At 32.3% G+C, this 14,135-nt stretch overlaps 1 protein-coding gene across 4 annotated transcripts in view; it reads right to left on the reverse strand.

The window, feature by feature from the left end:
- Window positions 1–14,135, reverse strand: part of DARS (aspartyl-tRNA synthetase) — a 46,290-nt gene that overhangs the window by 7,377 nt on the left and 24,778 nt on the right. For all 4 annotated transcript variants that reach the window (XM_025039362.1, XM_006921039.3, XM_025039361.1 and 1 more), the window contains 7 exons: window positions 11,911–12,013; window positions 9,245–9,325; window positions 8,288–8,347; window positions 7,041–7,152; window positions 6,084–6,218; window positions 3,867–4,014; window positions 549–695 (listed from right to left, as the gene is read on the reverse strand). In XM_025039362.1, the coding sequence (XP_024895130.1) occupies window positions 549–695; window positions 3,867–4,014; window positions 6,084–6,218; window positions 7,041–7,152; window positions 8,288–8,347; window positions 9,245–9,325; window positions 11,911–12,013 (786 nt within the window). The remainder of the gene's footprint in view (window positions 1–548; window positions 696–3,866; window positions 4,015–6,083; window positions 6,219–7,040; window positions 7,153–8,287; window positions 8,348–9,244; window positions 9,326–11,910; window positions 12,014–14,135) is intronic.

Consider the following 14,135-nt stretch of genomic DNA (forward strand, 5'->3'; position numbering starts at 1 on the left):
TATATAAATTGTTGTGATGTCTTAAATACTTTACAATCTCTTGAATAAAATATTAGACGGTTATTTCACATTTATATTAAACTACATAATTTGCTTCAAAATTATAAGTTGTATGATCTGAATTTATATCACCTAAATAACAACGATTTTTGTAACTTTTGGAAAGCTTAACATTTTTATGCTTAATCCTGTATGGGGACGGATTTAGACTGCTGTTTACTTTCTCTACCACTGATTGAGAGAGGTAATATATTAGATGATAAAATCACAGGCAAAAGTCCTTATATTCTTAAAGCATTACAAATATGGTAGGAGGAAACAAACATTAGCGTTTATAAATAAAACTAATGAAGCTCAGGCAAACCACATTAAATCATAACATTTTATTTCAGATCACACATTAAATAAAACAGCATCATACCATATACAAAAAAATTAATAAAACTAAAGTTTATCAGCTGGGTGAAAAAAATAATCACTCATGAATATATTTATTCTTTCATATCCTAAACCTAATTACTCAAGTTTTAAAAATCACAAAGACAAACCTCAGATCTTCTTCATCTCCCATTTCAATTCCAGCTTCTCTAAGCATAGCCAATGCTTCACAATACTCTAGTCTTAAAGTTGGCTCCAAAAATTTGAATGGTTCACAGGGGAATTGTTTATTTACCGTCTGAATTTCAGTTTGAAACCTATTTGAATAATAATTTAGTTAATAAAAATGTGTGAGATATATGTTTTCTCCACAAGAGGTCACTGTGGCAAAACATAAAAATGATTAAAAAAATTTTACTATTACTGGCAAAATAAGGAGCACGTAGAGCTTTTACTCTTCCACTCACTTGACACTACACATTTTTTCCTTTTAACAAAGAAACAACATTTTTACCATTTCACAGTAGTCACTATGTGTGCGAAGATGAAGAAAGGGTAACCTGGGAGTTTCAGGGGTGGAAGCTCCATAGCCAGCTAAGTTCCTTCCCAGCTGAACTACTCAGCCTCACAGAGCCTCCTAGCTGTCCAGATATCTTCCTAAGTGGCCAGCTGACAGGGACCCAAGAGCCTACTGTATATACTATTAGTTTTGTGTTCCACTGATAACAATTTGAAATTCAGAGTAACTCAAAAGGAAATGCTTTTAGAGCAAAGTTTGCTGTGTAAAATTCAGCCTCAGTGCATATTTGTCTCAGGGACTTTAGGCTTGTCAGTAGTAGCACCAACAACGAAGAAAAAATATCTGGTAGGTATTGAGTACCTACCAGATACTTTGTCACAAAAAATCATCTTTGAATCAGTGTATCTACCAAGAAAAAGTGTTATCAAGAAATTGTTTAAGTTAAAGAATGAAATTTAAACATTTAAAATATTTAATACCATCTTTCAGTCTTACATTGTTTGTCACCATGGTGGCGCTGATGGATTAAAAGTTTATCTCATATCGGCTAACACTGTTAGAAACATAAAATAGCCATTTTATTAGGCATTAAAAATTTTGACTTTTTAATTCTTTAATAACTCTTGTTATCATTAAGGAAGACCAAATTAATGAATACTTGTCTTATCTCCCCCCATTCCCATTATACTGTAAGTTTTTTTCAAGAGAGTGCCAAATTATTTCCCATTTTAATAATTAGAATAGTGTCTAGCCTCTAAACAATAGGCATAAGACAAATGTTTACTACACGGAATTGGAGGATAATATTTTATTAAGATTAAAAAGTATATTTATGGATGAAATGATAGTTGAGATTTGTTTTGAAATAATAGGGGGTGGTAGAAATGGATAAAACAAAATTGGTCATGGAATGACAATGGTTGAAATTGGGTGATGAGTACACGAGGTTCATTAGTCTACTTTTATGTTTTAAAATTTTCCATAATTAATAGTAAAAAGTATGTTTACATTCTATGAAAAGAGTAGAAGTTAAAATACTATCAATTCCCGATTTGTCTTAAAGACTTTCATAGGTGCAATAAAGGCTGGCCATTGATTTATTCAAATCTTGATATGAGTTAAGATGACCCCAATAATTGATTTTTAAATTGCTTTTCTTTGTTTTGGACATTAACTTTATTTATGTTTATCAATGGTAATATAAAAATATGACTCAATATCTTAAAATACATTTGTATTCTTCTATGAGATAAATATTAATGAAAAATATGAAGGGACAAGCCAGGTAACCCAATTTACAACTGACACAAAAACTTGAAATTCCTAAATGACTTATAGATACAGAAAGAAGGCTTTTATTTCCAAGTTGCCCCTTAAGTCTACTGAAGAAGTCCAGTGATGATGGTATCTGAGTCTCTAATTTGTTAGTAGAGATATGATTAATCCCAAAGGCCCGATTCATGGTTGGTCTGTTGTTACAAAAACCAAAGTGGCAATTTCATATTCCAATATTAAATAGAGAAGATATCAACACCTAAAATAAACAGGCTTCAGAAACTTTCATGAATTATAAATGTGAAAAAATGAGAAAAGCTCTATTTATTGTAGTTTCAAAGGTTAGCTTGTTTTATAAGGAAATATTAGGTGGACTATAGATTATGTCTGAATGAAAGTTGCTTAAAATGAACTGTATTGAAATGTTTCGGAGAACAAAGATGTTTTTTTAAAGGCTGTGTACAACTGACTAGTCATTAAAGGTACAACGCAATGTAGAGAATGCCTGGAAAATATTGGTGTATATGCTATAATATTTGTTAAGATCAATAATTAATTTCTGTGTTCTTTAAATTACTCATTAGACCTGCAATGGAGCAAATGGATTCATAACATTTTTACACTCTTTTTAGGTATCAATGAAGCATATTCAAATATATCAATTAATAGTTAAATCGGTGGTCTTCAAATAAAAATTTCAAATACAGTACTTTGTCAGTTATCAAAGCACTAGATAAGTCTCTTATAGCCTACTTAATATTGAAGTACTGTCACAACTATGAAGAAAGGAAAACGACTCGATTCTACTTAACTTGCTTTCCATTTTCTTTTCTTATTTTCTCTGTTAAACATTCACAAGTAAAAAACTTTCAATGACCTTTAAAAAGGGAGAAAATGTTTGCCAGTTTAGAGGGTGTACCTTGAAGATTCTACGTAATTCAATTTCTGAACATCAAGGACATGTCTAATAATGTTCTGTAAATGCTTTCAATTCACCAGGCCCAAATAAGTCAAACGTCCCTTTAGTGTACTAGTTTTTAACCATTATTGGGCACTCAATGGAAATATAAATTGATCTAAGAATTAACCATTCCTGACATAGGCTAAATTTACACAGACAAAGTCAGTGAAGATTAGAAACAAGTGTACTAAAGGAACCTTTCTTTACCTCTGAGGTAAAGTAATAATACTACCTTCACTTCACTTATAATAGCAAAGGAAACTGAGACACAGTTAAATAACTTGCACAAGGCCCACAGATAGGTAGCAGAGCTTGGATTTGAATTTAGGCTACCTGGATCTAGCTGAATCCAAGCTCTTAATCACTACCTCATACTAACTCCCAAACAATAAACTGCTATAAAAGTGATATTGGCTCTATTTCTTGGGCAATTCAGGTCGTCAGTATAAAGGAAAATATGAATATAGGTAGGCTGTTCACAATCTGGTAAACTTCCCTACCAAAATGAGGTTAACTAGCTGAAGTCCCAATTGACCTGGATACAGAACAGTATTTTGAGTTTGGACTTTTTTTCACTAATTAACTGATTATCTAACTATCAAGTCTTTATATGTACGTATAAGTTCAATAAAAACTTAGTTTACATGTTTCAACTCAAGAATTACTTTATTTTGAAGAACTCAAACTGATTCTTAAGTCCATTTAGAGATATGAAATATATATATATTTTACCTTTCTTGAAGTCCTTTGAATATCTGTACTAAGGTGTCAGCAATTTCTTCCACAACCTCATGGTAATGGTAATTAAAAGCCATTTCAATGTCCAAACCAACAAATTCAGTTAGATGTCTGTGGGTATTAGAGTCTTCAGCTCTGAATACTGTAACATTAACAAAAGAAATACATAGTAAATGGTGTTTTAAATTTTGGAGAAATTGGGATTTAAATACACAATTCTATTTACTAGTACTCAAATGGTACTATTTTCATTATTTTTATAGGGTTGGAAAGACCTTTGATAAGCCATTTGTTTCAGCATTCTCTTGGATGGCAAGTTCATTACAAATTCCTACAGTCATGTAGTAAAAGCTGTAACAAATGTAAATTAATAAATGAGACTCATGAGAACCATGAGAGAATGCAGGATCTCATGAGCCTGCTCAATAATTAAAAATAGATTTAATATAGTGAGTTCTCAATTTTATTAAAACTTGACTCAAGCTAAATGAAATCCGTATAAGCTAAATGAAATCTGTATAAACAAAGTAACATTATACATATTTCAGCCTCAGTCCAGCTCTTATCATCACTATCCACTATTGTCACATTTTCTTCCTTCCCAGTTGTCCTGACTCTAGTTCTGCTACATTTTTCATATTAATATTTCTATAACACATGCTCGCTCAGTAAATTACAATGGTTCCCAAATGACTACTGTAATAAGACATAAAATGACAAAGTCTAAAAGCTTCATGCTCTCATAATTTAAGCCTACCCTTATTTCCCATTTTTCTTAATACTAACTAGTCTTATTTTTATTTTCTTCCATGTTCTTTACTCATCCTGTTTCTTTTGACTAGAATGCCATCTCTATTGCCTTTATCTCCTACTCTGCCCTTAAAGCTCATTTCAGTTGCATTTTCTTTTATGTGACTCTAGCGAACTCCATTTTCTCCCTCTTTTTACACTACCTATAACACATAATTAACATCAATCTGCTGACTGTATAGCACAATCTGATTATTTGCTGTGAAAATCAGTTGACTACTCCCTGTAACTGTTATGTGTATACATGTCTTATTCTGTCCTGGGAGCAGATATAATGTCTATTTCTTGTCACTCAAAGCATGGTCTGCAAATAAGCAGCATCAGCAAGCAGTACCTGGGAGCTTGAGAGAACTGCAGAATCTCAAGCCTCACCCCAGACCTACTGGTCAGACTTTGCATTTTAACAAGATCCCCAGGTGATTTTTGTGCACATTAATATTTGAGAAGTACTGGTTGATTCTTCTTTTATGTACAAGGTACCTAGTGCAAAGCTATACATGCAGTAGGTGTTCAACGAATAATTATTTAATATATTCAGAAAATTAAGACATTTAATGATCTTGCCAGTGTCTCTATGAGCAGGTATTTAATTTTTACTAAGCTATCAAAAAACTTACATATATGAAATAACTGGTAAGTTTTAAAGGATGAAGTAAAGCTGGTCTTTGCTTATAATTATCTTCATAAAAGAATTTGCTACATGATTATGTGTCTGTGCTCGACTTTTAAGCAAATATATCTTAAAAACCATGTTAATATAATCTATTAAATCAGGCATTGGTTAGTAATTTCTAATGGTCTTTAGCATATTATCAACATTAAGAACAGTACAAATAGTAAGAGTAAAAAGAACAGCTTTGGAATAAAACTAGTAGCAAAATATACAGAGGCACATTTATAAATTTACAACAGAAGTAAGGAATTATCAAGGACGACAAAATATATTATTTGGAAGACTGCAACAGTTGTTCATTAATATTGATGGAGAGTTGAAAGGACAGTCCAAATAAGAACTAATTCTGTTCTAATTATACTTAAGTATAATAAATAATATATTTAGATATACTTTAGAGGGTATATATTTTCAAAGCACATATTTTAAAAATAAGATATTCTCAAGATAAAAGTTTTCTTCGGCATTCTTCTGTAAGAATATATAATACTTATATTCTAGTCACATAAATGATGCTCAACTGTTTAAAGAACTATTGAGCATACATATTTTTTGAAATGTTTACCGAAGCATATTATCATTTTTACCTCAAAGTCTAGTGTTTATATGTAGTCAACATATAAAAGAATTTAAGCTTTAAAACTGTCTCTATGTAAAATGTGTTTCTAAAACCCTAACTATGGTCCAATTAATGAATTTTGAGAGAACTATAACTGCCAAAACCTTACCTGGTCCAATACAGAAAACCTTCTCAAAATCAGCACAAATACACATTTGCTTGTACAGCTGGGGGGACTGAGCCAGATATGCATTATTTTTAAAATACGACACAGTAAATACATTGGCTCCCCCTTCACTGGCAGCTGAAACATAAACATTTATGTTGTTATAATCAATTATAAGCTTATCAATGCAAACTTGTTAAAAACAAGTTTATACTTTTGATTCAAGTACTTCACTAAACAACAACAACAACAACAACAACCTGGAAAATCAAGAATTGCAGAGAAACCATAGTCTATATAATTCCTATATCTGATTCTCAACAGTTTATATTTAGGAGAGATTTGCTAGACCTTCATTTTACTTCTTTGGATATATATGCTTCCTTTCTGCATTGATTTCAAATCTATTAAAGCTACTTAATTGTGAATTATTTTTAAAAAGAAAAAAGAAATTCTTAATAATTTTTCTAATTATCAAGAATGCAATGTTCCATTTTTTATTTATAACTAAATGACATTTATAACACATTTTAGTGTTATTTAAGCAACTCTAAAAAAGGTAAAATGATTTAGATAAGGTTCTCATATAAGAATGAGAATTAAGATTTTTACCATCTGTAATATTTAGTATTAATTTTACAATGCAGTTTATACGAAACAAAATTATAATACCAATTTAGAAAGAAACCTACACAATGAAAGTTTCTGGTGCAACTTATATAACAACAATTTTGTTTTGTGTGTTACTGCTTCATTTTATAATTCTTATCACATAATGATTCCTGAAATAAGGGGACATTAGTGATATGCGACTGCTGCTATACAGCATAGTCTTCAAAATAAATAGTCTCATAGCAATAAACCTTAAGGGATATTTAGGATTCTCAAATTAAAAAAAAAAATAAAATAAAAAGCTAACATTAATCAACTTAAGAACAAGAGAAATATCTTAAAGCATACCTGAGATAATTTTAGGAGTCTGGATCTCCACAAAACCCTTGTTAATTAAAGTTTCTCGGAAAAGATGGCAGATGCCAGACTGGAGACGAAAGACTGCCTGACTAGTTGATGTCTATAAAATAACAGAATACAATTAAATCAATTTGTAAGGTTTAAAGGACATAATGCCCCATCTAGAGCGCTAGCTGATGTTGCCATGTGGCCCCAAAATTGCCAGATTCATCTCCAACCTTTTTAAAGAAAGCCATGTCTATCTAATGTACCCTCCCCTCCCTTTTTTTTCAATGGTGGCAAGGAATTTAAATTAAAAAAAAAAATGATGTGGGCCAAAGAAAAATACTTTTTGGGCCAAATTCTAGAAGCATAACCAATAACTTGTGTGAACAAACAGCACAGACAAATATAGCATGATGTCTAATTGCTGTGGCCAAAATTATGAACCCTGAGGTTTAGGTTTCTAAGGAGTACCAAGAGGACTTTTGATTGCTAGCCTTTTCTATATACTACAAATTAATATGGAAAAGGTACCAGCAGACAAAAAGCAAATAATCAGGGGAAACATATGCGTATATATGAAAAGGCAGACCTGTATGATTACAGAAAAGTTGGAAAGAACTCATAAGGTGACAAAGACTTTAAGTTTTAGGTAAAATATGTTACGTAAAGGAGGAAGATGTGGTCAAAACATTAAGAAAGAAAGATGACTTTGGTTTTACTACAATGATGAAACCACTGAACTCTTTCACTTGCAACCAAGCCAGAAAGGGAAAGAGAAGACCTGTGAGATTACTATATAAACCTCCAGGGCCAACTACTTCTTTATTGTTAATTCTGTGTTCAGATCGAATTCAAAGGATTGAGGCATTAATTACTAATCTTCACCCAGTTGTTCTAAATGTGCATATAATTTCTTTCAGAATTTTGTAGGGATATTAATGGTTATGTTTCCATTTGCTGACTACCTTGTCTAAAACAGGTATCACCTGGAAGCAAGTCCACTTTCTGGATTCATGTTCCTTTCTCATTTTAAAGCGAAGCAAGTCAATATTCTGTGAACTATTACTCAACTGTCTTTACTGATAGCAATTCTTTTTAGGGGAAAGGTCAGTCGGAAAGTTGTTTCTCGTATTATCATACTTACCTATGTGCAAATGTCAATTAGTTCTATAAACCCAAGACAGGTATGTTATCCTTGCCCTCCTTGATTTTGGCATAACCAGGTCACTTAATAAATAAATGAGGCCTACCCTAAGATCAATGACTCTGTTGTCTAATCTTGTATCCTGGTTAACAGTAGCTCTTCCTTCCTAAAAAAAAGATGAAAAAAGATTTTACTAATTTTTTTTCAGAACACGAAAAACATAGCTTTTTAGGAGCTATGTTTACTTTTAAGTGACAATAGGTGTGTTTATGTGCATTAATATTAAACCCAAAAATGAGGGATTCGAGGAACAAGAAGCAGGGCTAGAGAGACATTACTGTTAAAAGAGAGAGAGAGATGGAAAGAAGAGAAATGAGAATGAACAGGGAGTAATGCTTTCTTTCCACCTCCCACTCTCCATCTCCAAAAGCCTCGCCTCATTATTGGAGCATCAGAAGAATTAACCATCTGCACTTTTATTGATTCCTGGATTTTATCAGCTAGTAAAAGACTGAAGGAACAGATAAAAGCTGATAGAGTAGTAGTTCTCATTGTATGTTCCGGGCATCAGTGAGACACTTTCAGGCAGTGCATGAAGTCAAATCTGTTCTTCATAATACCTTTTTATTCTCATTTTCTCCTGACTATACTGAGGAGTCTTCCAAAGGCTTCATGATGTGTGCTATCATAACAGAATGAATGCAGAGGCAGATATGAGAATATAACTGTTGTCTATTAAGCCAGACATTACAAAGATTTATAGATATATTTATAATATTGTTACTTTTAATAAATATTAACATTTTTATTTTAACTTCGAATACTGTAAAATATTGATAGATATACCTATAAAAACAAAAGCTTGTGGGTCAATTATTTTTAAGAGTGTAAAGGAATTTGTAGACCAAAAAGTTTGAGAATAGTTGATGTAAGAGTACATTTAAATAAAAATAAAGCTCAAATCAATAGGTACCCTTCATATAAAAGCAGGGCATCAAGTTTTCAATGTTTTGCAAACCGAACATACAGAGGAAGCATAGTATTTCAAAAGTATAATTTGTACCTCTTCTCCTTCCACCTCAGGCCGAACAGCATCATCCAACTGCAAGGGCAAACGGGGTTCAGCCAAACTGATCACATAAATCTGAAAGTGAGAGATTACCAAAAATATCACAAAACACGCAAAACCTGTTATCTCTTGTTTAAAAAAACTACAGTTGACTTAAATATGAAGCAATGTTTGCATACCTTTTTAACTGAAACTACTTGCTAAAATCAAACAAGATGGTACATATTTTTTTTCACCTATAACACAGGGATAATATTTCTTGTCTACCTCCCTGGGTTGGTGAAATAGTCAAATGAGAATAAATAAGTAATAACTGGAGTTGAGGAGTCTGGGTTTAAGGCCTCACTTTGTCACATAAAAGCTATTGTTAGACAAATCACTTAACCTCAGAGCTTCAATATTCTACTCTGTAAAATGAGTTTTGTGGTAATGAATATAAGAACATCGTTCATTTGAAGGTTCAAGGGGTCATTAACAAATTGGTTTACTGTTAGCAGCATTTAGCTTTTTCTACCACTAGAACCAAAGTCAGCCCAACTCAGCTGTACTTCTTCCTTTTCTCATTCTTTTTCCAAACATCCCTTCATTGTCTTCTTTCATCAAACATATTATACCTCATTTTCTGCTGCTCTCCTGGGTGGGAGCTGCCATAGAGGGTATTCTTTTTTGGTGTTAAAATCCCTCAATATTCACTCACACTAATTGCGCCTTTTTGTACAATAAAGCAGTTAGGTCATAAAGAAAAAGTATCAGGAGGATACTTTTACTATAAGTACTAGGATACTATTTGACTATGAGTCCTCCTCATAGTAAAACAGATTTATTGGTCACCACCCCCTACATCCAAGTTGTAGTGTTTCTCGCTTTGGTCAGTTAACGGAAACTCGATCTCCAAAGCAAAGTTGGAGAACTGGGAAACTACCTCTTTTGTTTTTATAACTAGTACAAATTCATCATCTCCTTCATTAGGTTGTGAGCACTTTGATCCCCAGAACATCACATAGTGCTTAGCACAATGTATATACTCAGTAACTGCTGACTGAATAAATAAATAAATATAGAGAGTCATTGCTTATTATAAGAGAGTCACTGCTTATTATAAGATTCTATTTAGTATACAATATTTATTGTTTGTGAGATGCTTTACAATTATTTTTACTGAGGCAAAATTGGTCTGTAATGTCTTTAGGCTTTATATTTATTATTAACATTTATTAATGTTATATTAAATGCTAGATAATTAGAATATTTTAGAAGTACATTTATTTGCTCTATTCACTAAAATTTTGAAAAAGATATGCTGCTTGTAAGACAGGGGGTTGTTTTTCTTGGTCAACATATCCTTAGGTTAGTTTGTGTTTACCAGGTTACAGACTTTCCTGGTGGAGTTGGTTTAAAATGAAATTTGCACAAAGAGAACAAAGTAATTTGGCAAGTTAGGTCAGTAAAAAATACAAGATATTCTAACTCTTGAAGAGTTCTATGACAATTCCAGTTAAATAACCTTACTCCCAAATAAGCATGCACATATGAGTCTATCTTTCTGCATCTGTCTGTCAGTCTGCCTGACTGCTCTATCCTACATATGCTCACAGGGTGTGTGTGCATGTATGTAAGCATATGTAAGATAGAGCAATCAGGCAGACTGCTTAAGAGAAATTTAATGATGCATTTTGTGATACAAACTAGGCTTGGATCTGAGAACTGCAGGTTCAAAACTGTAGGGTCATTTCAATAGTACTAAATATATGTGAATTCGCTTACAGTATTTTGAAAGTCAATGAAAATGAGCACTTCTAGTTTTTATGTCTGAGAAGAAAATAGATGTGGGATAAATCTTGTATGAAAAGAAGTTATTGTTGGAATACAAGACCAATACTGTTTCTTTTGATTTTTTTTAAAACTGTAAAATATCAGAAATAAAATGATTATAAGGAAATACAATGATTAAGAATTAGTATAATTAATCAACATTTAGAAGTAAATCATTATAAGAAAGTTCACAGTAAAATAGTTTCATGATATTGAATAAAGCTTTTTTGATGTGTTTCATATTTTTCCCTACGTGACTGTAGTAGATTGCAAAAATGGCTGCAATAATTCCTCTTCCTCCTGTATACATGTCCTTTTCCAGTGATGCTGCCTCTCCTCCCATTAAGAGGTAGAATCTACTTTTCCACCTGTCAAATTTGAATTTTGCCATGTGACTTGCTTTGACCAATGGAATATTTAGCAAATGCGACACAAGAGAAGCTTGAAAAGTTTTTGCACACTAAGGCTTCCCTCTCTTGCTTTTGGAACCAATCTGGCACCATGTCAACAAGCCTGGGCTGGCCTGCTGGATGAAGAGAGGCCACTGGAAAAGATGTCCAAGAAATACCAGTGAGCCTAGTCAATGACACATGGAACAGATGAGCCATTCCAGATGGGCCAACCCTATATGCCCAAAGCACAGAATAGTGAGCAAATAAATAAATGTTTGTTGTTTGAAGTCACTAAGTATTGAGGTGGTTTGTTATATAACAAAAGCTAATTGATTTGGTAATATAAATCTCAATATTTTATAGCAACTCTAATTATTAAGAACAGATTTAACGTATAGTTATAAGAACTACTGAAAACTATTTTTATACACAATTTTATATTTTGAAAAAAGTTACCTTTTGAACATGTAGCTCTACATCTTGCTGCGTACAGCTTCCAATTTTCTGATTCACTTTTCTCACAACACCTTCTACATCTATGATGCTCTCTTTGTTGATGCTGTCAAAAGAAAAAATTCCCAACTTTAATCATCTCATCAGAGGTGTCAGAACTCATTTGGTGTTTCAACAGTAAAGCTGAATATATTAAAGTCTTCTTTAATAGAGTAAGCCACTTGAGATAAAGCCAGTCTATTTAACCTACTTACAATAAGCTATTATGTAGCATACCTTCTGAGATTTCTTGAAAAGATGATTTCTAGATGCCGTAATTTAGTTACCATTTATAAAATACTCTGGACGTAAAAGGCAACAGGACCAGCACTGAATTGTGAAAAGTAGGAAAAGTCTTTCAATTATTTATTAAAGAACATTTCCCTCCCTATAGTTGAAATTTACTAAGATCAGCATTTCCTAAAACAAGAAACACTGGCTTCAATAAATGCAATTACTGGTATGTAATGGAACTAAATAATAGACGAAGGTCAACTGAAAAGATTTCAAGGTAATAAGAGGATATTAGGTTGCTGCAATTAAATCCTCACTGCTCACAGTTTGAGTACACACTGTCATTGACTGGATTTATGGCAGATAGCCTATTGGATTGTGTAATCTCATTTAAGAACATCTATATGAAGCTTAATATACACTAAGAGTAGAATAAACACATTTTCTGGGCAGTTTAATTCTAAAACAAACTTGAATTCTGAACAAAAGACACTCAAATTCTGAAATATAAAATTTATGAAGTAGCTTATTAAACTCACCAACTGATTTTTTGATTTCTAGTATGTAACCAAGAAAGAAAGGGTGTAATCTAAAAAGGTAGTTCCCATACAAAATGTACCAGTTTCACTTTTGTGTACATTCTTGTACTGATAGAATGTATCACAATATATTTGTGGAAAAGGATATGATTTAACTTTCAAGTCTTGGAAAGTGATGTCAGCACCATGGCAACTAAACTGGCCAAAGGTAATTTCCCATGTAAAACTATCAATTAAAACTCTCAGGTGGTAACTGGAGGCTGCAGAGTGAGGTGAAAAAAAGAAAGAAGGAAGAAAAATGCAAGAGTGACAATTGGGAGAGAGCAGAGTTCCTGGGCAGGTAGAGTAATAGAAATGGCAAACATATATTATGAAAATCTATCTTGGACTCCCTGTTTATCTGCTATGTGATAAACTCCAGCTAACTTTTGTATTAATCTCTTACGGTTCAAGTCTCTACCTAGAATCTTATAGTTTTAAAAGTTAATGTAGCAAACTGAAATTTTAACCTCTCAAATAAGTAAAATACCTACTTTTAGGTGAAAGATCTAAAAAAGAAAGAAAATAAATAAACTTGTAGGCAGCTAGGTGACTCATTAGAAAATGAGAAACATACTTGTGACTCATCAGCTGCCAATAAATCACTTAACCACAATGACTAATATGAAGAAAAATATAACAAAATTCATATGTATACAAATAATAGTCTGAAAAAGCCTTTTTTCTTTTAAAGAATCCAAACATCTCTATGCTGGGAGGGAGGGGTGTAACATAAGAGCAAATAGCAAAATGTAATCTTTAATTTTAACAACTGTAATCTTTAATTTTAACAACTGTTATTTAAATTAACTGCAGCCCTTTAAAGTAGTCACCATAACGTTAGCTTTAAACTGCAAAAACTTGCATTTATATTCACTGTAGACCTTAGTAGCAGTCAGTACAAAAAGGCTTCCAGGGGTGCCTTCAAAAAAATTTGTCTTTACAAGATTCAGCCATAACTAACACAGACTAACATAACTAACTCTGTTCATTACTTTAAAATGGCCCTAAATAAAAATAATTAAAAAAAAAAAAAAGAAAAGGGATGACTTCTTGCCTGAACTTAAACACCAGCCACTAAATATTAGAAAATTAATGTCAACATAAGATGGGGAATCCAGAAACACAGGCTTCGATATGTATCCCACCTTCCTGTTTCTAGACAAATTCCATTTAAGGACCTCAAACCATTTTCAATACACAATTAAGGACCTGTTCTTAAATATCTCTAGGGAATGAAATGTGTCAACCTTCCTATGTAACTTATGTGGATACTTCATTTTTATATGCATTCGACCATGAGAAAATTGATCTTTTCGACAAATTGATTAAAAAAAATGTGTTGAAGAGTCCTGTGTCACTTAAATCCAATTGCTA

This window comes from Pteropus alecto, unplaced genomic scaffold (genome assembly GCF_000325575.1).
Source record: "Pteropus alecto unplaced genomic scaffold, ASM32557v1 scaffold3, whole genome shotgun sequence".
NCBI classification, from domain to species: Eukaryota; Metazoa; Chordata; class Mammalia; order Chiroptera; family Pteropodidae; genus Pteropus; species Pteropus alecto.